This window comes from Lithobates pipiens, unplaced genomic scaffold, assembly GCF_037356315.1.
Source record: "Lithobates pipiens isolate NorthernLeopardFrog02 unplaced genomic scaffold, aLitPip1_a1.2 Scaffold_24, whole genome shotgun sequence".
In the NCBI taxonomy this organism is placed as follows: domain Eukaryota; kingdom Metazoa; phylum Chordata; class Amphibia; order Anura; family Ranidae; genus Lithobates; species Lithobates pipiens.
This window is the reverse complement of record NW_027507786.1, coordinates 1,672,579-1,695,229: the sequence shown is the minus strand read 5'-3', so window position 1 is coordinate 1,695,229 and position 22,651 is coordinate 1,672,579. Positions and strand designations below refer to the sequence as shown.

The 22,651-nt window shown below is 45.5% G+C and overlaps 1 protein-coding gene across 4 annotated transcripts in view; it reads right to left on the bottom strand.

Moving 5' to 3' along the window:
• The window catches only part of OSBPL5 (oxysterol binding protein like 5), a 217,283-nt gene that overhangs the window by 3,410 nt on the left and 191,222 nt on the right, over positions 1-22,651 (bottom strand). For all 4 annotated transcript variants that reach the window (XM_077453489.1, XM_077453487.1, XM_077453488.1 and 1 more), the window contains 5 exons: positions 21,162-21,298; positions 18,355-18,540; positions 6,372-6,489; positions 5,762-5,879; positions 3,171-3,273 (listed from right to left, as the gene is read on the bottom strand). In XM_077453489.1, the coding sequence (XP_077309615.1) occupies positions 3,171-3,273; positions 5,762-5,879; positions 6,372-6,489; positions 18,355-18,540; positions 21,162-21,298 (662 nt within the window). The remainder of the gene's footprint in view (positions 1-3,170; positions 3,274-5,761; positions 5,880-6,371; positions 6,490-18,354; positions 18,541-21,161; positions 21,299-22,651) is intronic.

The following is a 22,651-nucleotide window of genomic DNA, read 5'->3' as shown; positions in this document are numbered from 1 at the left end:
GCAGTAATCTCTATCAGTCTCATATTTCTCTTTCCTGTCTCCCATCTCCAACCAAAACCTGTAGACTGTCCCTAGTCTCTGACTATCTCTCATAGTATGTTCACAGGCTTTGACCATCTTTTGTAGCATGAATATTAATAGCATCCCAGTCTTATTACGTAGGGTTCATTATTGAGTCGGCCCACCCTTTGCAGCTATAACAGCTTCAACTCTTCTGGGAAGGCCATCCACAAAGTTTAGAAGCGTGCCTATGCGAATGTTAGACCAATCTTCCAAAAGTCCACCCTAAACTTGCTCCCCATGTCTTTAAGGACCTTGCTTTGTGCACTGGTCCAATCGTGGAGGGGGATTTATGGTGTGGGATTGTTTTTCAGGGGTTGGGCTTGGCCCCTTAAGGCATGGGTGCTCAACCTGTGGCCCTCCAGCTGTTATGGAACTACAAGTCATACCATGCCTCTGCCTTTGAGAGTAATGCTTGTAATTGTCACCCTTACAATGCCTCATGGGGCTTATAGTTCCGCAACAGCTGGAGGGCCACAGGTTAAGCACGCCTGTCTTAAGGCGTCAGCATACCAAGACATTTTGGACAATTTCATCAAGGGCAGAATTATGGCGGGGGGTTGTTTTTCAGGGGTTGGGCTTGACCCCTTAGTTCCAGTGAAAGTAATTCTTAAGGTGTCAGCATACCAAGACATTTTGAAAAACTTCATGCTCCCAACTTTGTGGGAACAGTTTGGGGACGGCCCCTTCCTGTTCCAAAATGACTGCGCACCAGTGCACAAAGCAAGGTCCATAAAGATATGGATACGTTTGGGGTGGAGGAACTTGACTGGCCTGCACAGAGTCCTGACCTCAACCTGATAGAACACCTTTGGAATGAATTAGAGCGGCGACTGCAAGCCAGGCCTTCTCATCCAGTGCCTGACCTCATAAACATTCCCATAGACACACTCCTAAACCTTGTGGACAGCCTTCCTAGAAAAGCTGAAGATATTATAGCTTTAAAGGGTGGGAATTGGATTGTATTAGCCAAAGATTGTTGATTGACTTTCTCTCAAGAGCTGGAGTTTGGTCTTTATTGTCTCCTCTGGTCCTCCTGCATTTTTTGCTTCTCAGTTATGTCCCCAGCTTCTTCCCCAAAACAACACAGGGTAAGGGGGTGCACTGTGATGTAAGGGAGAGTGTGGAACTCTTGATTTCTGATGGTGGATGCTCTTGACAGCTAATGTAAAGGGTGGCGGGGTGCTCTGGACATCTAGTCTTACAGATACAACTCGCTCTTTGGGGGCAACCATAATGCGGATGTGGTGTTGCCCGCAATGAAATTGAGTTTGACACCCCTGGCAAGGTGGTGGCATGTTTCTTCTCCGATAGTGGAGGAGGCATCATTGCTGGATCAGTAAAGTGTATTTAAAATGATGGTGTATGGCTTGTTAGAAGGTGAAGGAAGAAGCAGTGCTGTCAGCAGTATACAGTGGTGCGAAAAAGTGTTTGCCCCCTTCCTCATTTCCTGTTCCTTTGCATGTTTGTCACACTTAAGTGTTTCGGAACATCAAACCAATTTAAACAATAGTCAAGGACAACACAAGTAAACACAAAATGCAATTTGTAAATGAAGGTGTTTATTATTAAAGGTGAAAAAAAATCCAAACCATCATGGCCCTGTGTGAAAAAGTGATTGCCCCCTAAACCTAATAACTGGTTGGGCCACCCTTAGCAGCAACAACGGCAACCAAGCATTTGCGATAACGTGCAATGAGGCTTTTACAGTGTCCTGGAGGAATTTTGGCCCACTCATCTTTGCAGAATTGTCCTAATTCAGTTACATTAGAGGGTTTTCGAGCATGAACGGCCTTTTTAAGGTCATACCACAACATCTCAATAGGATTCAGGTCAGGACTTTGGCTAGGCCACTCCAAAGTCTTTATTTTGTTTTTCTTCAGCCATTCGGTGGTGGACTTGCTGGTGTGTTTAGGATCATTGTCCTGCTGCAGAACCCAAGTTCGTTTCAGCTTGAGTACACGAACAGATGGTCGGACATTCTCCTTCAGGATCTCTTGGTAGACAGCAGAATTCATAGTTCCTTTTATCACGGCAAGTCTTCCAGGTCCTGAAGCAGCAAAACAGCCCCAGACCATCACACTACCACCACCATATTTTACTGTTGGTATAATGTTCTTTTTATGAAATGCAGTGTTCCTTCTACGCCAGATATACTTGGACACACACCTTCCAAAGAGTTCCACTTTTGTCTCATCGGTCCACAGAATGTTGTCCCAAAAGTCTTGGGGATCATCAAGATGTGTTGTGGAGAAATTGAGACGAGCTTTGATGTTCTTTTTGCTCAGCAGTGGTTTTCTCCTTGGAACTCTGCCATGCAGGCCATTTTTGCCCAGTCTTTTCCTGATGGTGGAGGCATGAACGCTGACCTTAACTGAGGCAAGTGAGGCCTGCAGTTCCTTGGACGTTGTTGTGGGGTCTTTTGTGACCTCTTGGATGAGTCGTCGCTGCGCTCTTGGGGTAATTTTGGGCGGCCGGACACTCCTGGGAAGGTTCACCACTGTTCCATGTCTTCGCCATTTGTGGATAATGGCTCTCACTGTGGTTCGCTGGATTCCCAAAGCTTTGGAAATGGCTTTATAACCCTTTCCAGACTGATAGATCTCAATTACTTTCTTTCTCAATTGTTCCTGAATTTCTTTGGGTCTCGGCATGATGTGTAGCTTTTAAGGATCTTCTGGTGGACCTTACTGTGTCAAGCAGCTCCTATTTAAGTGATGCCTTGATTGTGAACAGGTGTGGCAATAATCAGGCCTGGGTGTGGCTAGAGAAATTGAACTCAGGTGTGGACAACCACAGTTATAGTATGTTTTAACAAGGGGGGGGCAATCACTTTTTCACACAGGGCCATGATGGTTTGGATTTTTTTCACCTTTAATAATAAACACCTTCATTTACAAATTGCATTTTGTGTTTACTTGTGTTGTCCTTGACTATTGTTTAAATTGGTTTGATGTTCCGAAACACTTAAGTGTGACAAACATGCAAAGGAACAGGAAATGAGGAAGGGGGCAAACACTTTTTCACACCACTGTATATAAGGGGGACCGTATGTGCCTTGTCAGTTGGTGGAGGAGGAAGCAATACTAGATCGGTATGCTATGTTTTACCTGTGTATATCCTGTTGTGTTTTCTGTAAAGATATAACTGCAGCTTGAATTTCTTTCAATTCATTCTTTTCTTTTCCACATTGTGAACATGGTCCTGGAAAAGCTTTTCAACAACAAACAAATGGTTAATAAAATTGTACTGAGGTTATAATAATAATAATAAAAAAAAAAAAAAAAAAAAAACACAATTAAATTGGAGCTGCAGGAGGAACATTTATATATATTTTTTTTACTTTTGCTAGGTGCAGGTAAGTTACCTCTAATGCTGGTTATATTAGGTCTGGTTGGCTTTTCAGAATTCTAAAATTCGAAATGTGCATGCTAATGTAATGCATGTACATTGTTGTATTTTTGATCTATAGCAGGGGTCTCCAAACTTTCTAAATGTAGCACCCTGATGTTTAGGCAGGGTGGCCATTAAATGTATCTGCCAAGTGATAGTTGCCTTGGCCAATTGATAGGAGGTCAATAGATTTCACCCTAATTCTGGAATTGCTGCACTTCTCTCTTCTGTCACTAGGTGGCCGGGTATCTGGTGGCATTAGATAAGACAAGCACAGATTAGGAATGAATGGCCCTGCCCCATTCATTCCTAATCTGTGCTTGTCTTATCTAATCTTCTTGGGTCCCATGGCCTGCTGGGAGAGCATATTTATTTGGGTGGAGTCAGTTGATTGGAGTTCTGTGCCACATGGACAGCTGTCTGTGTGGATGTGTGTTGTAATGCCCCGGGTTGCTAGCCTTGGGCCTATCCCGGGGACATCTGGTTGCTAAGCTGTCTGAGAGCCTATCCAGAAGCAAGAGAGCAGGGTAGAGTAGGGACTGTGGCTTGCAGTTCAACCAGAAGTAACGGTTCCGCCGGCCGGGGAACCAGTTGTGGTCGGGGGTAGAAGGAAAGCTGTCATCACTAAGGGACCATCCACCTTGCTACCGGAGACCATTGTGAGTAAGGTGAGAGTCCCAGGGCTGGACTAGGACAAAAATTTGGCCCTGGACTTCATGCAGACCGGCCTACTTTAATTTTGCAAACAAGCACAAAAACAGTATATAAACTATACGCAATTGTGCAAAAAAAACATAAGTAGCATAACATAAGGAGTCCTCACTATCCTCTTATTATTTCACTTATTCTCCTCTGTATTTTTTCTCATCCTTCTCACATCACTGAGTAAAGTTGAGGGTGAGCCGCGCAGCCATTACTTGGCAGGCTGTCACTGAAACCGGCCCACTGAGCCATCGGCCCACCGGGAAACTCCCTGTAGTCCCGATGGCCAGTACATGCCTGGGTGAGACCAGTACCACCTTACTTCTTGCCAGCAGGGGACAGTGAAGAAGAGGAAAAACTTCTGCAAGTGCCAAGTCAGGGACTCAGCAGGACAGCAGAGGAGACGCTTGTGGAGTGCCAAGCCAGGGACCTAATGTGTCAGTAAGGGTGAAGCTAGAGGAGTATCTGCGAGTGCCAAGCCGGTGAAGAGGGGGTGACGCTTGAGGAAGATACTGAGTGAGAAGATTGGAAGAGATCAGGGGATCCAGTGGCAGTGGATCAGTAAGTCTAGTGAAAGACTGAGAGCTCAGTGGAAGTGACGTTCCACAATAGGAGATTGTAGAAGAAGTGAAAGAGTTCTTTGCAAACTTTGTTAGAAACTGTTACAAGACTGTTGCCATAGGAGACAGCATTCCTACTCATGCAGATGTGGTGTCTGGCTAGATACCTTTCCCTGTATAGCTGTCTACCTATAGAAGTCTCTGAGTCTGCCAATTAACATTGCATCCACTTAAGGGTGTCCTGGCCCCAACCCTCTCTCCCACAGTTCTGTTTAAGAGACAATAAATCTCTTTGCATTTAAGAAGTGTCTGGCGCCCATCAATCTAATTTGGACTACACCCACCATGCCTTGTAACCCACTCTACACAGAAGGATGTCAGCTGTCCCTAACCCTGGAGGTCACAATTAGGCCTTAGGGGCCCCAGGACTTGGCTACACAAAGGGCCAGTTTACTGTCCTTCAGAGTTTAGGGGGGCCGGTCTGTAGCCATCACTGGTACAAAATGTCCCAGCATCAGTGGGAGTAAGCCATCCCTCATCATTGGTGTCATTGGGAGGAATAGTGCTCCATCACTGGTGTCATTGGGAGGAATTGTGCTCCATCACTGGTGTAATTGGGAGGAATTGTACTCCATCACTGGTGTCATTGGGAGGAATTGTTCTCCATCATTGGTTTCATTGGGAGGAATTGTGCTCTAACATTAGTGTCATTGGGCCCCATCGCTGGTGTCATTAGAAGGAACTCTGCCCCATTGTTGATGTAATTGTTAGGAATTGTGCCCCATCGTTGGTGTCATTGGGAGTAATTGTGTCCCATTGTTGGTGTCATTGGGAGGAATTGTGCACCATCGTTGGTGTCATTGGGAGGAATTGGGCCCCATCATTGGTGTCATTGGGAGGAATTGGGCCACTGTTTTGAGACCACTGATCTATAGGATAGCCTTTTTACTTTATGCACTGACACTTTTCAGTAGATTTTCATAGGGAGGATTGAACCAGCATTAGTTGATACAGAAAAGATGAACGGACTCAGAGCAGTATAATACCTTCCTCATCAGAAGATTCGTGTCCCGGCTCAGGGGTGGAACAGCTGCTCTCAGTGGTCTGGCTGCTGATGGACGGCTGCTCACTGGCCTTACGACGTCGGCCCTCCTGATTACTCCTCTAGTAAAGGAAACACAGTAAAATAAATACACTTTTCCTAATGTGTCCTCATCAGTTGATGGCAGCTACAATGGGGTAAGAGACACGACAAAAGATATATGCAAATTGAAAAGCAATGTAAAAAATTGTGGTGAAAAGGTGGAAAGTTGTCCTTGGAGGTTTAGTGGAGAAGACAGTTGGTGGGTTCTCATCTAGGATAAAGTGGGTGTGGGCATAGCTAAAGGATATGCAGCTAAGGAGAGGTGTGGGAATTAAAAGTATATGATTGGTTTTAATTGTTTTTAGCCATGATGAAGGAGTTACAATCCTCCGGAAAGGGTTTTTTTTTTTTTGCAGTGTAAGAAATAAAAATCGAATTAGAGATGCAATTATCATACATATTTACATGTGAAGTCCTATCCACACCTTTTTTTTGTTGTTGTCCCTTAGATTGGACCAAGCTGAAAAATGATGCAATGTGTATGTAAATCAAAGGAAAATTAGCCCCAGTACCTTGTGCGCCAGGTTCGTGCGGGGTGCCAGCATGCTGGTAAGGTTCCTCTTCACAGTTTGCAGCATCCCGTCTTTTTCGTACTGGGCAATGTCCGTTAGCGGGTTCCAAGGACGCATGCTACAAGAATGGGGACATATATTGCACAAGTCAGGCCTTCTGCTGCTTGGATAACCCCCGCGGGGTAAAGAGACCGTGAAAACCAATTGATTCAAAATTACGGAAAGTTCTTGGGAAATAACCTCATACTTTCTTCCTGATAATCTTCTTGTTCCTTACTGCAACCTACAAGTATGCATAAAGAATAGTTCTCTTCTCTATGAGCAATTGCTGGTGTCCCCGGTTGCACCTGGTGGTGACAGCGGTGGAGGGAGGACCAGTGCTGCCTCACCTTTAACTAATTAAGGACCGGAAAGGATTTGCCCCCTTAATGACCAGGCCATTTTTTGCGATACAGCACTGCGTCGCTTTAACTGGCAATTGTGCGTTCGTGCGACATTGCACCCAAACAAAATTGATGTCCTTTTTTCCCCACAAATAGAGCTTTCTTTTGGTGGTATTTGATCACCTCTGCATTTTTTTTTGTGCTATAAACAAAAAAAGACCGACAATTTTGAAAAAACAATATTTTTTACTTTTTGCTATAATAAATATCCCCCCCCCCCCCCAAAAAAAAGTAAAAAGTTAAAGAGGAGGTCCGTTTAAAAAAAAAAAAAAAAAAGTCAGCAGCTGCAAACACTGCAGCTGCTGACTTAATAAACACACTTACCTGTCCAGGGCGCCCGCGATGTCGGCCGCCCGAGGCCGACCCGTCCCTCGGCTCTCGGGTCCTGGCACCGCCATTCCCTCTAAGGGAAACAGGCAGTGGAGCCTTATGGCTTCACTGCCCGTTTCCTACTGCGCATGCGCGAGTCCCGCAGCTACTGCGCATGCGCGAGTCCCGCAGCGCTTTCTGAATGGGACGCGCTGTGTTCTGGAACACACAGTTCCCAGAACACAGCGCGACCCATTACCCAGAAGACGCCGCAACGAAGAGAGAAGACAGAAGATCTCCGCGGAGGAGGAAGAGGAAGATTAGGATTATGTGCTAGCAACAGGCATTTCTGGTAAGTAAAAAAAAAAATTTTTTTTGTAATTTTTAAAAAATATTTTGTTTTCAGGGTGGCCCTCCACTTTAATTAACTATTTCATTATTTTAGACCAATATGTATTCTTCTACATATTTTTGGTAAAAAAAAAAAATCGCAAAAAGGGAATATTGATTGGTTTGCACAAAATAGGGGTTTATTTTACGACATTTTTATTATTCATTATTTTTTTACTAGTAATGTCGGTGATCAGCGATTTTTAGCAGGTCTGTGACATTGCGGTGGACAAGTCGGACACTTTTGCAACTTTTTTGGGACCAAGAGCTAAAAATAGCCACTGATTACTGTATAAATGTCACTGGCAGAGAAGGGGTTAAACACTAGGGGGCGATCAAGGGGTTAAGTGTTCCCTAGGGAGGTGCTTCTAACTGTGGGGGGGAGTGTAGTGACTGAAGGAGGAGAGAGATTGCTGTTCCTAATCACTAGGAACAGAAGATCTGTCTCTCCTCCCCTAACAGAACGGAGATCTGTCTGTTTACATTGACAGATCCCATTCTGGAGCGATTACGGGTGGCCGGCAGACATCGCGGCCGCCTGCCACGAGCATCAGCTCCAGCGTCGCGTGCGCCCCCTAGAGCTCTTGAAGCGACCAATGTACAATGACGGCGATTCGCCCAGGAGAGCCAACCTGTCCCAGTACAACTGTGACGGCTGGTCTTAAAGTGGGTAAAGGAATATTGGGCTCCATTCACTAAAGCAGATTGCATGCGGTACTTAAATGACACATTTTTCCCAAATACCGTATGCAATGCTAAAAATTTTAATTCGCTATTCCTTAATGCAGTATTTATCTTAAAAAGGAAAAACACTTGGTAAATACCGGATAAAACAGCTTTAAAGAGGAAGTAAAGGCAAAAAAATAAAAAACTTAAAAAACACACCCTGTAAGGCAAAGGCATAATGAGCTAGTATGCATAGCATACTAGCTCATTATGAATAACTTACCTGAGAACGAAGCCCTCGAAGTGGTCCTCCGTCTTCCTCTTCGCCGCTGCCATGGATCCCGGAGTGACTTCCGGGTCTCGCTGCTCCGGCGCTGTGATTCGCCAGAGCCGCGATGACGTCAATCCCGCGCATGCGCATGGGAGCTGACACTCGCGGCATATCGCCGCAATCTGCGGCCCGCCCAGTGCGCCTGCGCGCCGATGTCTACGTCGCATGCGCCATAGACAGTGGTGGCTGTCTTCGGGTAAATATCTCCTAAACCGTATAGGTTTAGGAGATATTTCTTGGACCTACAGGTAAGCCTTAATCTAGGCTTACCTGTAGGTCAAAGTGGTTTGAAAGGGTTTACAACCACTTTAAGTCAGTTCGCTAAAGGAAATGAATAAATAAATGCATGCGGTAAATAGGAAGTGTTCCAGACATGCAATACTTCAAGCTGGTTGGTAGGGAGAACATCTGCTGGCATCCTTAACAACCAGTAAATAGTTGGTTGTTAAGAAGTGGGCAGCCGCTGCGTCCTTAACAACCATGACTCATCTGCATCAGCAGAATGTTAATAAAAGAATTTGCAGCATTTAAAAATGTAAAAAAAAGTGTGGGGGTCCCCTCCAAATCCATATCAAGCCCCTCAGGTCTGGTATGGATTTTGAAGGGATCCCAACCCTATGCCAAAATTGGTGGGGCGTGCCCTCCAAAATCCATACCTGCTCCTTATCTGAGCATGCAGCCCAGCAGGCCAGGAAATAGTGGTGAGGGGGATATTTATTATAGCAAAAAGTAAAAAATAATGCTTTTTTTTTTTAATTGTTGCTTTTTTTGTTTATAGCGCAAAAAATAAAAACCACAGGGGTGACATATACCACCAAAAGAAAGCTCTATTTGTGGGAAAAAAAGGGACGTCAATTTTGTTTGGGAGCCACGTCGTACGACCGCGCAATTGTCAGTTAAAGCGACGCAGTGCCGAATCGCAAAAAGTCGTCTGGTCTTTGGCCAAACAAAATGGTCTGGGGCTTAAGTGGTTAAGAAGCGGTATTTGTATAGCTGATGACAGCTTGGGGAGTGGTCATTTGGAGATCAGGTTCGTCGGGATCTGTTGCTCTGAGTCTTTCAGATTTTTAATTACATCATGAATGACAATGGATTTAGAAAGGGCAATATGTTTTTTGTATTTTTATTTTTTAATATAAACGACTTTTCAAATGTTTGGGTATATTTTATTTTGAGGTTATATATAGTTTGTTATAATGAATAGGGGTATTAACTACCCCTTTTCTCATTCATGTAGGATGGTGCCAGTATGTAGATGCCTCCTTATTTTTAAAGGGGGCTTCCAGATTCCAATACGCCCCCTGCCTGTAGATCCCCACAACCACCAGCCAGGGTAGTGAGGCTGAGGCCCTTGTTCTCATCAACACACCCCCAAGTTACAGGTACATGGTCTAGTATGCTGAGATTGAGAGTCTGGTATTTATTTTTGGGGGGGCCATACACATTTTTTTTTTTTTGCGTAATGAAAAAAAATCCATACCAAAAATGAATTTGGGTGGAAGACAGCCCTGGACTGGTGCTGCTAGGGGCATGCTAGTGGCAGATCACTGTGTGGAGGGTTTAAAAAAATTGCTTCCAATGGGCTATATCCCAATTGTAGGTGATATGTGATAGACTCCGTTGGGGTCTATGGCTGCTACAGTTCTGATAAGGGCAATGGGGCTGTTTCCGCAGGGAACACCACTTAGGTGATTGGAAAGGAGTACCCAGTGTCCAGAAAAATGTCACTTGATGATTTTTATAGTTGTTTAGTAAAGATAAAAATAAACAAGTGGATCCAAATCAATTCAGGGAAATTGCCTCCACCTTCTTTAGACCTGGGTTTCTTGGAGAATGGTTGGACACTGAGAGTATTAAATATATTCAGTCAGGGGCTCAGAAGCAGGGGCATCACTAGGGGATGGCTATTGGGGCTATAGCCCTGAATCTGGGGCCCATAGCCCCGAGTCTCTTGCCGTAGGGTCCCTACCTAACCAGCAGGTCGCTGCGGCGGGCAAGCTGGCTGCATGAGACAGACGGAGGAGAGGAGATAAGGGAGCGAGCGGACAAGCAGAAATGACATCTCTATCCGTCCGCGCCACATCAGCGCTCTTCACAGCCGGGCCACTTCAATGTGGGAGCAAGGTGCCGCGGGGAGCAGTGAGGCGACATCATCTCTCAATGCCCACCACACATCAGCGCTCCTCTGCGGCACAGCATGGTGGAGTGGAGGTCACGTGCTTCCTGTCATCAGTGGAGCTCCACTTTGCAGTCAGACCCCCTTGCTTCAATGTCAGAGGTGCGGCGGGGAGTAGCAAAATGACATCATCTCTCACTGCCCGCCCCACATCACCTCTCCTCTGCCCTCACTAAATGGACCCACAGTGTTGCCAGCCTGCCACCAATGCAGCGTCAATGCACATTTGGTGGCACTGGCTGGCATGGCAAGTGACAACCCACATCTGGTGGCCGGTGACATGGCAAGTGACAATCTACAAATGGTGGCAGGAGACGTGGCAAGTGACAATCTGCAAATGGTGGCAGGTGACGTAGCAGTCTGCAAATGGTGGCAGGTGACGTGGCAAGTGACAATCTGCAAATGGTGTCAGGTGACGTGGCAAGTGACAATCCACATCTGCTGCCAGGTGAAAGAGGCAAGTGACAATGCACATCTGGTGGCAGACAACATGGCAAGTAACACGGTGGCAAGTGACACGGTGGCAAGTGACACGCTGCATCTGGCGGCAGGAGATAGGGCAAGTGACACGCCCAGGGCTCCCACTGATTCTGCATTATGGTGAGTTGAACCACTTCATTATATATTAGAATGTATCAACCATGGTGCCTTTATGATTGCACAATCCACATTGGCTGCCAGGTGAAAGAGGCAAGTGAAAATGCACATCTGGTGGCAGACAACATGGCAAGTAACACGCTGCATCTGGTGACAGACGACGGTGGCAAGTGACACGCTGCATCTGGTGACAGACGACGGTGGCAAGTGACACGCTGCATCTGGTGACAGGCGACGGTGGCAAGTGGCACGCTGCATCTGGCGGCAGGAGATAGGACACGCCCAGGGCTCCCACTGATTCTGTATTATGGTGAGTTGAACCACTTCATTATATATTAGAATGTATCAACCATGGTGCCTTGATGATTGAAGAGCCAACACCAGCCATTGCCTGCGAAATATGGCTCACCACCGGCGTGCCCCCCCCCCCCCACAAAAAGGTTGGTGACCGCTGCTACGTGCTCTGTTGGACAGTGTACAATCCTCTCCAGTGACCCAAGTACACCAGAAACAAAGAGCATTTTTTTATGAGAACCTCACGTTTGCCCTGCAACTACAGATGTGTAGGCATGAGTATAGGGCACCAGACCTCGAACACAGATAGAGCTCCCACTAGTGGCTCCCTCCCCCCGTTTGAATGGCAAGAGCCAGTGGCCATGCCTCTCCACACAAAGCAAGCGCTGACAGCAAGTTGGGTGGCAAGACCCAGTGATCTGTGATGATGACTACCTTCCTCCTCTGAATACGGGCAATGCAATTCATTTCTTTAATTCCGTATATAATCACCTGGACCAAGCCTGGACATCTCACTGAGGACATGAAGGAACCTTTCCTGTTGTCCTTGAAGCAGAGAAAATACGTTTAGCACTGACCCCCGAAGGAGCGGCTGATTTAATTGGGCTTACTGTTACCTTCTTGACCTCGTGTATGTCTAGGGGTTTCCCGAGGTAGATGGCCCAAGAACTGCACAGACCGACACCAGATCCGCTTAAGGGATTTTTATTTGCAAAAAGAGTAAACTAACACAGTCTCTCAAAGTAGGGTAAAAGGGTTTAGGTAGGAAAGTCCAAGTACTCTTGGGACTAAGTCAAATAGAAAAAAAGAGTCTCTGACATTAGGAAATCCAGAGAATAGCCATTCACAGCTGGAACCCCACCCTTAACGGATAGTCCTTCTCTCACCAGGCCTAGAAGCCAACAGGGTGCTTAAATCGAACTAAGCCCTTGTACACATGGTCGGAGATTCCGATGGAATGTGTCCTATCGGACCGTTTTGTCGGATATTCCGACTGTGTGTGGTCTCCATCGGACTGTTTCCGTCGGAATATCCAAGGGACCAACTTTTCCAACTTGCCGGTAAAATTTTCTGACAAAATGCTCCGATCGGACATACTCCGATCATGTGTAGCCTACTCCGACGGACAAAGTGCCACGCATGCTCAGATCAAATTCCTACACCAAAGCTATTGGCTACTAGCCTGAACGTAGTCCCCTCATAATGAAATAACGTCATCACGTTACGTACAATCGGATTTTCTGACAACTTTGTCCGACCGTGTGTATGCAACAGTTTCGGACAAATCCAACGGATTTGGTTGTCAGAATGTCCGACCGTATGTACAAGGGCTAAGTCTCTGCCACAGACTTGTTGTAGAACACTTGAATAAAGTCTCTGCCACAGACTTGTAGAACACTTGAATAACTGAAGATGCAGACAACAACTCAGAGAACCCTCGTATGGTACCAGTATCTTGCAGCCAGCCCGGCGATACCATACGAGATTAGATTCGCTTGGGGTCTTTCAACTTAGCCTCCAGGCTCCTACTGAGAAGCCAACCTTTGCTTGGCCTTCTTCCGAAGAGTCCTCCTCTGGATGCTTCTCCAGTTGCTGGGCCTCTCCACAAACTGAGACGGCACCCGACCACCTTCGAATCCTCCTTTCAGTTACTTTGCCTCGGGCCAGCCAGCCCCGAGACTTGAAGTCGGGTGGATCCGCACCCCAGGCCATGAGAGCCCTGGGGGCTGGTCAGGAGGACCAGGACCAAACAGTCCGAAAGCACTTCTGGACCGGAATCCCGAAGCACGTGATGTCAGCACCTTAAGTACCCTCTCCCAGAATGCATGAGTGACACTCCCACTGGACTGGTTCCGAGAGAGAACTGGCACCCAATGCACCCAACTGGACTACGTTCTGGAACTTGCCAGAGATGACCAGGCCACCTATGGTCAAGCAGGACATAATGCAATCCAGCTAGACTAGTACTGAGACCAAAATTTAGAGTAATTAAACCCAAAACCAAACTGCAGTTCCAGGAATGTTAAATGCCAAAAACACATAGCACGTGCTCTTCAGGAGCCGGCGCTACATACAATTATTTTCAGCTACCTGCATCCCCCTCCTCATCGTTTTAAAACTTTGCCTTCCACTTTTGTACCAGCGTCTCTTCTCTATTTATAGAGGACACCCACGCATGGCCTGAATCACGGCTCGCTCTGCTCTGAGGAAAAAGCTGCTTCTCAATTAGGGTCCTGGCAGACGATGTATGAACGCCGGATCTTATTGGCAGAAAGTTCCTGGCCAGAAAATGCGAGTATGGTCCATATATTATGTGCATTTATACACTATATTGTCAAAAGTATTGGGACACCTGCTTTTACACACACATGAACTTTAATGGCATCCCAGTCTAAAGCCGCGTACACACGAGCGGACTGTATGGCGTACTTAGTCTGTCAGACAATCCGACGGACAGTCCGTCCTACTTTCGAATGAACGGACTTGACCACACACGGATGCACAAACAGTCCGTCGAAAGCTTGCGCGATGACGTGTACAGCACGTACGACGGGACTAGAAATAGGAAGTCCAATACACAGCAATGCAACCTTCCGCCGTGTAAATCCTTTCTGAGCATGCGCCATACTTAGTCCGTCCAACTAGCCTACTCACGAGCGGACTGTCCGCTGAAACCAAAGTATGACGGACAATATTACGGAAATTCCGAAATACTTAGTACGCCAGACTGCACGCTGAAAAAGTCCGCTGAAGCCCACACACGAGCGGACTGTCCGCTGAAATGTGTTTCGGCGGACTAAGTAGGCCATACAATCCGCCCGTGTGTACGCGGCTTTAGTCCGTAGGGTTCAATATTGAGTTGGCCCACCCTTTGCAGCTATAACAGCTTAAACTCTTCTGGAAAGGCCGTCCACAAGGTTTAGGAGTGTGTCTATGGGGAATGTTTGACCATTCTTCCAGAAGTGCATTTGTGAGGTCAGGTACTGATGTTGGACGAGAAAGCCTGGCTCGCAGTCTGTGCTCTAATTCATCTCAAAGGTGTTCGGTTAAAGTCAGGACTCTCTGCAGGCCAGTCAAGTTCCTCCACCCCAAACTCACTCATCTATGTCTTTATGGACCTTGCTTTGTGCACTGGTGGGCAGTCATGTTGGAACAGGAAGGGGCCATCCCCAAACTGTTCCCACAAAGTTGGGGGCATGAAATGTCTTGGTATACTGACGCCTTAAGAGTTCCATTTACAGGAACTAAGTGGCTAAGCCCAACTCCTGAAAAATAACTCTGCACCATAATCCCCCCCTCCATCAAATGATTTGGACCAGTGCACAAAGCAAGGTCCATAAAGACATGGATCAGCGAGTTTGGGGTGGAGGAACCTGACTGCCCTGTACAGAGTCCTGAACTCAACCTGATAGAACACCTTTGGGATGAATTAGAGCGGAGACTGTGAGCCAGGCCTTCTCATTCAACATCAGTGCCTGACCTCACAAATGTGATTCTGGAAGAATAGAGTGTATGTGTAAACATATTGGGGGTTATTTACGGGGTTATTTACGGAATGCAAATCCACTTTGCACTGAAAGTGCACTTGGAAGTGCAGTCGCTCTAAATCTAAGGGGTAGATCGGAAATGAGGGGAAGCTCTGCTGATTTTATCATCCAATCATGTGCAAGCTAAAATGCTGTTTTTTATTCTCCTTGCATGTCCCCCTCGGATCTACAGCGACTTTTCTTCCAAGTTCACTTGCAGTGCAAAGTGGATTTTCTTTTAGTAAATAATCCTCATAGTACAAATAAGGAAAAGATTTGTAAAAAATTAAAGGTTAGTTCCAGTATTAAAGTTCTGTTGTTAAAGTTTCTTATAAAGCTGTGCTTTAAACCCCTCACAATATAAAAAACACATAAAGTGCATTTCTGTAAACATTAACCCCTTCATGAGGAAGTTAAAACAAATCAAACGGGTACTTTTCTCCTGCCAGTAAATGCCAGTAACAGTAAAAGGCTGCCAGTAAAAAAAAAAATAAAAGAAATGTCTGTGACGCTCACCTCATAACGGCACATGTTGAGACCAGCCGAGTGCCTGCTATAATGTGTTTGGGCGGGGAGGCAATGCCCGTCATGTGATGTTATGGTGCAAGGGAGCTTAGCGGAATGCCCGAAGCCTCTTGTGTGGGTCTGTGGGGCGAGAGCAAGGCAAGCCGTGAGCGGGACTGTCCGATGTTTGGACTGGAGTGGACTGAAGGGACCTTCTGACATGGAGAGAGATTGTCGCTGTGACCCAGGATGGGACGCAGTGGCGATCCGTCCATATGGGATGCAGGGGCGCCGCCCCCTAATCCATGTGCCCGGCCCCTAATCTACATGCAGGGTGCCAGACGCATGGATTCCAATGTTTTTTGTTTTTTTTTAAGCACATGATTACAGCCTGAGGCTCTAATTGGCTTAAAACAAGGGTGGGCTCGGGGCGCAAAGCACTGTGCCCCAAGCTCATCCATTTGTGTCACAATAGAGAATTAATATTCACTTTTGTCTTCCTGAGTCTCCTCCCGGCCAATCAGAAAGTGGGTCCTGACATCCGATTGGCCAGGGAGTCTCAGGACCCACTTCCTGTTCAGACGGGAGGAGAAGCAATGGCCCTGGAGCGAGGAGCAGCAGTCCTAACATCTGCCTCCTAAGGTAGGGAGTCCTCTGATCGCCGCCTTCGCCATTCATCTCCCAGGGGGGTGATCACCACCTTCCCATCCATGTCTTATGGGGGGAATCAACACCTTCCCATCTGTCTCCCATAGGGGGGGATGTTGGTTTGCCGCCCCCCCCCCCCCCAAAAAAAAATATTGAGAACCAGCTGCCACTGATGGGACGTGTCATGTTGGTGAGCTATCATCATCATCTGTGCTGCAGCACACTGTCAGTGTTACTGTGAGACTCTGGGAGGTCAGGACTCTGTGCAGGCCAGTCAAGTTCCTCCACCCAAATCTTGCTTTGTCACTGGTCCAAATCATTTGGTGGAGGGGGGATTATGGACCTGACCTTATCCAACATCAGTGCCTGACCTCACAAGTGTTGACCTCATGTTGGTGAGCTATCATCATCATCTGTGCTGCAGCACACTGTCAATGTTACTGTGAGAGTCTGGGAGGTCAGGACACTGTGCAGGCCAGTCAAGTTCCTCCACCTCAAACCTTGCTTTGTCCACTGGTCCAAATCATTTGGTGGAGGGGGGATTATGGACCTGACCTTATCCAAAATCAGTGCCTGACCTCACAAGTGCGTTTCTGGAAGAATGGTCAAACATTCCCATAGACACACTGCTAAACCTTGTGGACGGTCTTCCCGGAAGAGTTGAAGCTGTTATAGCTGTGAAGGGTGGGCCAACTCTATATTGAACCCTACGGACTAAGACTGGGATGCCATTAAAGTTCATGTGCGTGTAAAAGCCCACATATGTAAAACGGTATTTGCAGTTGCACCACACATGTGAGGTATTACTGCGAACGCCTGAGTGAGAGCAATAATTCTATGCATTAGACCTTCTCTTTATTTCTAAGCTGGTAACCAGCAGAAATGTTTAAAGAGTCGCCTATAGAGATTTTTAAGTAGCATAACTTGGCGCCATTCCACGAGCATGTGCAATTTTAAAGCACAACAAGTTGGGTATCTATTTACTCGGTGTAACATCATCTTTCACGTTATACAAAAATTGGGGTATATACCGTATTATGTTATTAAAAAAAAAAAAAAAAAATATATATATATATATATATATATATATATATATTGTGAAAGTGTATTTTTTCGAGAGAAAAAATTAGTTTGAAAAAACGCTGCGCAAAAAACATGTGCCATAAAAAACTGCCATTTTATGCTTTAGGGTCTCTGCTAAAAAAAAATATTATGTTTGGGGTTTCTAAGTAATTTTCTAGCATAAAAATACAGATTTTTTACTTGTAAATAACAAATATCAGAAAAAGACTGGGTCCCTAAAAAATAAGTATTTTTTTTTTCTGTTTTTTTTTTTCGAATCATACCTACCTAGGTGGATGCAGCATCGGTCCCCTGTTGGCTATAAGACTGAGAACTGAGTGATCAAACACCGCCGATCTCTTGGTTCTCACAGCTCCCCAAGCAGAGAGCTGGTGACTGTCGGTGTCTGCTCTGCCCCCCATCCCCTCTGCTCACTGGAGCGCTGAGCTGTGGGGGGGGGGAGTGTCCGGCTCAGGCACTCAGTGGCTCGCTGAGAGGCTGAGCTGGGTGCCAGTCCAGGCATGTGGGCGGATCCCGACTCCATTGTCACGCTCTTGCCACAGCCTGGACTGGCTTCATGACGTCAGCCAACAGTGGGCTTCAGAAGTACAGCCAAACTAGCATGACTGCATAACCACCCTGCAAAAAAGTTCAAATATTTCTTGAGTATTGGTATGAAGAAAATATTGTCTAGACCAGTGATTCTCAACCATGGTTCTGTGGAACACTAGGGTTCCTCCAAAGGTTGCTATGGGTTCCTCCAGCATTGGGCAATTTCTGCCTCTCAGATAAGTTCCCATCGACACCAATGATCTTTTTAGCTTATCTGTAAGGAGGTAATTCTTCCCAATGACCACAAATGTAAGGACCATTCTTCCCACTGACCATCACACTAATGTATCAGGAGTTGTAGATTTCTAATTTTTAGAAGGGGTTCCCTGATACCAGAGAACTATTTCTAGGGTTCCTCTGTGTTGAAAAGGTTGAGAAAGGCTGATCTAGACTTGTAGCCATTTAAATTCCACTAAGCACTTACTCTTCATGCTTATATCTCCATTCTTTCTGGAAGTCATCATATATGAATAGCTGGGGCATCCATTCCTCGTCTTTATCTTTTCGATCCTTTGCCGACTTTCTCTGTGCATCCTCTATAATGTACTTCTCATCCGTAGCCTGGTTTTGGTTTCCATCGTGGATAGCGCTCGTCACATGCTGCCACAACCTGGAATACATTCAGAGCAAAATATCCCCTACATCAGTGGTCTCCAAACTGCGGCCCGGGGGCCAGATGTGGCCTTTTTGCTTGCTTTTATCTGGCCCTTGAGACAATATTTTCATCCACGGATACCAATAATAGGGCATAATTCCCCCCACCCGACACTAATGAAGGGGCAGAATTCCTCCCAATGCCACCAACAATGGGGCACCATTCCTCCCATTGACACCAACGATGGGTCACGATACCTCCCATAGACATCAACGATGGGTCATGATACCTCCCATAGACATCAACGATGGGTCATGATACCTCCCATAGACATCAACGATGGGGAATTGTTTATTCCCACTGATGTCAGGACCTCTTCTACTCCCAATGTCCACGGTCCGGCCCCTCCTAAAGTCTAAAGGACAGTAAACTGGCCCTTTGTATAGAAAGTTGGAGACCCCTGTTCTACATGAAGCAGTGTCATGCCTGACGTTACTCAAGTGACAAGGTTCACTAGGAACTAACATGATTCAGCAATTGAAAGAGTGTTAACCACTTGCCAAGCAGCGACGTACCGGCACGCCGCTGGATTGGAAAGGCGATATCTCAGTTATCTCTACATCTGCAGCAATGTTCGAGATATTTTTTGGGGCTGTCAATTCCCTTTAACCGCTTGCCGACCAGCCACCGTCATTATACTGCGGCAGGTCGGCACGATCCCACGAACTGTCATAGCTATATGTCGCCTCGCGGGATCGGTATAGCAGGCGCATGCGCACCTGCTGCACTGCGGGGGTGCCGATGCTCGTGGTCAATGGTCGCGATGACCGCCGGCCACGAGCGATAGTGAGCACGAGGGGCGGAACACGGAAGTGTGTGTGTAAACACACAAATCCCTGTTCTGTGAGGAGTGACAGATCGTGTGTTCCTATTAGCTAGGAACCACGATCCGTCACTTCCTCTAGTCAGTCCCCTCCCCCTTCAATTAGAATCACCTCCCAGTGAACACATTAACCCTAGTGTTAACCCCTTCACCGCCAGTGACATTTTTACAGTAATCGTTGCATTTTTCTAGCACTGATCGCTGTATAAATGCCAATGGTCCCAAAAATGTGTCAAAATTGTCAGATTTTTCCGCCATAATATCACAGTCACGATAAAAATCGCAGATCGCCACCATTACCAGTAAAAAACAAGTAAAAATAATAATAAAAATGCTATAAATCTATCCCCTATTTTGTAGATGCTATAACTTTTGTGCAAACCAATCAATATACGCTTATTGCGATTTTTTTTTTTATACCAAAAATATGTAGAAGAATAAATATCAGCCCAAACTGAGAAAAAAATAGCTTTTTAAAAAAAAAAAAATGGGGATATTTATTATAGCAAAAAAGTACAAAATATTGTGTTTTTTTTCAAAATTGTCGCTCTTGTTTATAGCGCAAAAAATTAAAACCGCAGAGGCAATGTGTGGGAAAAAAACAACGTAAGTTCTGTTTGGGTACAATGTTGCACGACCGCGCAATTGTCAGTTAAAGTGGCGCAGTGCCGAATCGAAAAAATGGCCTGGTCATTCAGCAGCCAAATCTTCCGGGGCTGGAAAGGTGCAAATTCAAATTTCCTGTTCCAAAACAACAAAAAGCCAGCTGTCACTGAAGATGACCTGGGTCGAATAGCGGGTATTCATGGACGAATGCTGCCCCTAGTGGACACTACAGCATGCTTCCTGGAGGATGGACAGATATTAACAAGGACTGCCTCTTAAAGATTCTTATTGGATACAGATGGCTAGATAGGCTGGCAGTGGGTGTTGTCTGAGTGGGCTTTAAAAGCACTGACCGGCTGGAATTACGTCCTCTATTCCATTAAGCTCAGCTGAAACGGCATCTAAAGGACGACCTTACTTAACGTATCATTGATGTTGTTTTATATGCTCTGTAATATTTTCTTTTAGTGTTTTATGTTAGCATTCCTATTTTCTTGGGAAATAACTAAGACCCTTGTTTAATTAAGCCGTGTGTTTATTTTCAATAGCCAACCTTATTATTGTACCATGACCATTAACTATAACAGAGCTTTGATAGCCTAGCTAATTATAGGAATAGACAAATTAATACATAAGTAGGGGAAATCCATAACCACCTAATATTTATTTCATGCCCCATCATTGGTTTTAGTGGGATGAATACTGCCCCATCATTGGTGTCATTGGGAGGAATGGTGCCCCATCATTGGTGTCATTGAGAGGAATGGTGCCCCATCATTGGTGTCATTGGGAGGAATGTTGCCCCATCATTGGTGTCATTGGGAGGAATGGTGCCCCATCATTGGTGTCATTGGGAGGAATGGTGCCCCATCATTGGTGTCATTGGGAGGAATGGTGCCCCATCATTGGTGCCATTGGGAGGAATGGTGCCCCATCATTGGTGCCATTGGGAGGAATGGTGCCCCATCATTGGTGTCATTGGGAGGAATGGTGCCCCATTGTTGGTGTCAGTGGCAGGAATAATGACTCAAGGGCTGTATAAAGGCAAGAAAAGGGGCTTCAGTTTGGAGACCACTGCCCTAGACCGCTGCAGTCTTCTTGCATTTGGACTTGTACTTTAGATACCAAGTTGCTTTAAATTATTTACCTCTCTGACTCCATTTCTGTCTGCTCTTCAAAAAGCACGATGTGCCGCTTCAACCTCTGTCTTCTAATGTCCGACGTTGGATTCCAGAAAATGTCCCTGTCGCCACCCTGTACATCGTTTAAATACACTTCCCGATCCTGGAAAGAATATAGTTACAGAGCTGTTCAGCTAAATGTAAGGGTAAAGCCAGCCCGCGCCACATTATACATAAAAAAGTTTTCCTTTGCTTTTATTGAATGCTAAAAGGTAGTTCAAGTTTTTGTGAACCAATTTCTTTAAGTCTATGCCAGCCCCTCTATTAGAGGCTGGCATAGCACTCTATGGAAGTCATTTCGAAAAACGAGCGTTGTAAATACCGATTTTAAGCTGTCTTCAGGCCGGTCACGTGACTCGCGGCCGCTTGCCAGCTCCGCTGGATGGCTTCTGTGGGAGGGGCCGAGGTCTCCCTCTGATGTCAGCCGGGGAGATCACGTGGCCTCCTCCCGCAAAAGCCCTGCCTCGGAGCTGTAAAGCAGCCTGAAGAAAACTCAAAATAGTTATTTACACGGCTTGTCTTTTGAAAGGATTTACATAGTGTGGTATGCCAGCCTCTAATAGAGGGGCTGGCAGTGACCGTTGTAGTTTTTTTTTTTTTAATAATAGTGGCGCAGGGGGGGGGGGGGGGATGAAACGGACACACACAGAGGGAAACTGATAGGCAGGAAGGAGGGGGTGAGGGAGAGAGAGGAGAGCTGAAAGCAGGGCAGAGTATGACGGAGGGACGCACTCTGACCACGGGAGTCAGGGCTGAGTAGCCCTGGTTATCGTGGTCAGTAGAGAGTAGACATGTGCACTGACATAAAATTAGAAAATCTGAAAAAAAGAAAATCTGAAAAATTCAAAATAATAACTAACTAATAATAACTATTAAATTATAGGTATTGGAATTTCCTTTCAAACTTGGCTGTTAGTGAACGTAACGAATACAAATGTATCTGATGTTACGAATTATCCAAAATAATGAATGCTGCATCTAAACAAAGCGAATGGAACAAATGAATAATAAATAATAATAATAATAATAAAAATATTTTATTATTATTATTGTTATTTATTATTATTAGATCGTTACATTCCATTCTTTTAGATACGGCATTTGTTATTTCAGATAATTCGTAACTTCGGATAAATCCTTACTCGTTACATTCACTAACAGCCAAATTTAAAAGGAAATTCCAATATCTATAATTTAATAGTTATTATTAGTTAGTTATTTCAAATTTTCATGTTTTCGAATTTTCGGATTTTCCTTCTTATATTTGGATTTTCAAATTTCTGAAATTCCAAATATCCTCATTGCAAATTTTCCAATTTCTGAAATTTTCCAATATCCGAAATTTAGCATTTCCAAATTTCGCATTTCTGAAATTTCGAATTTCCAAAATGTCAAAATTTCCAATTTCCAAAATTCCGAATTTCCCAAAAATTCTGAACTTCCAAAATTTCAAGTT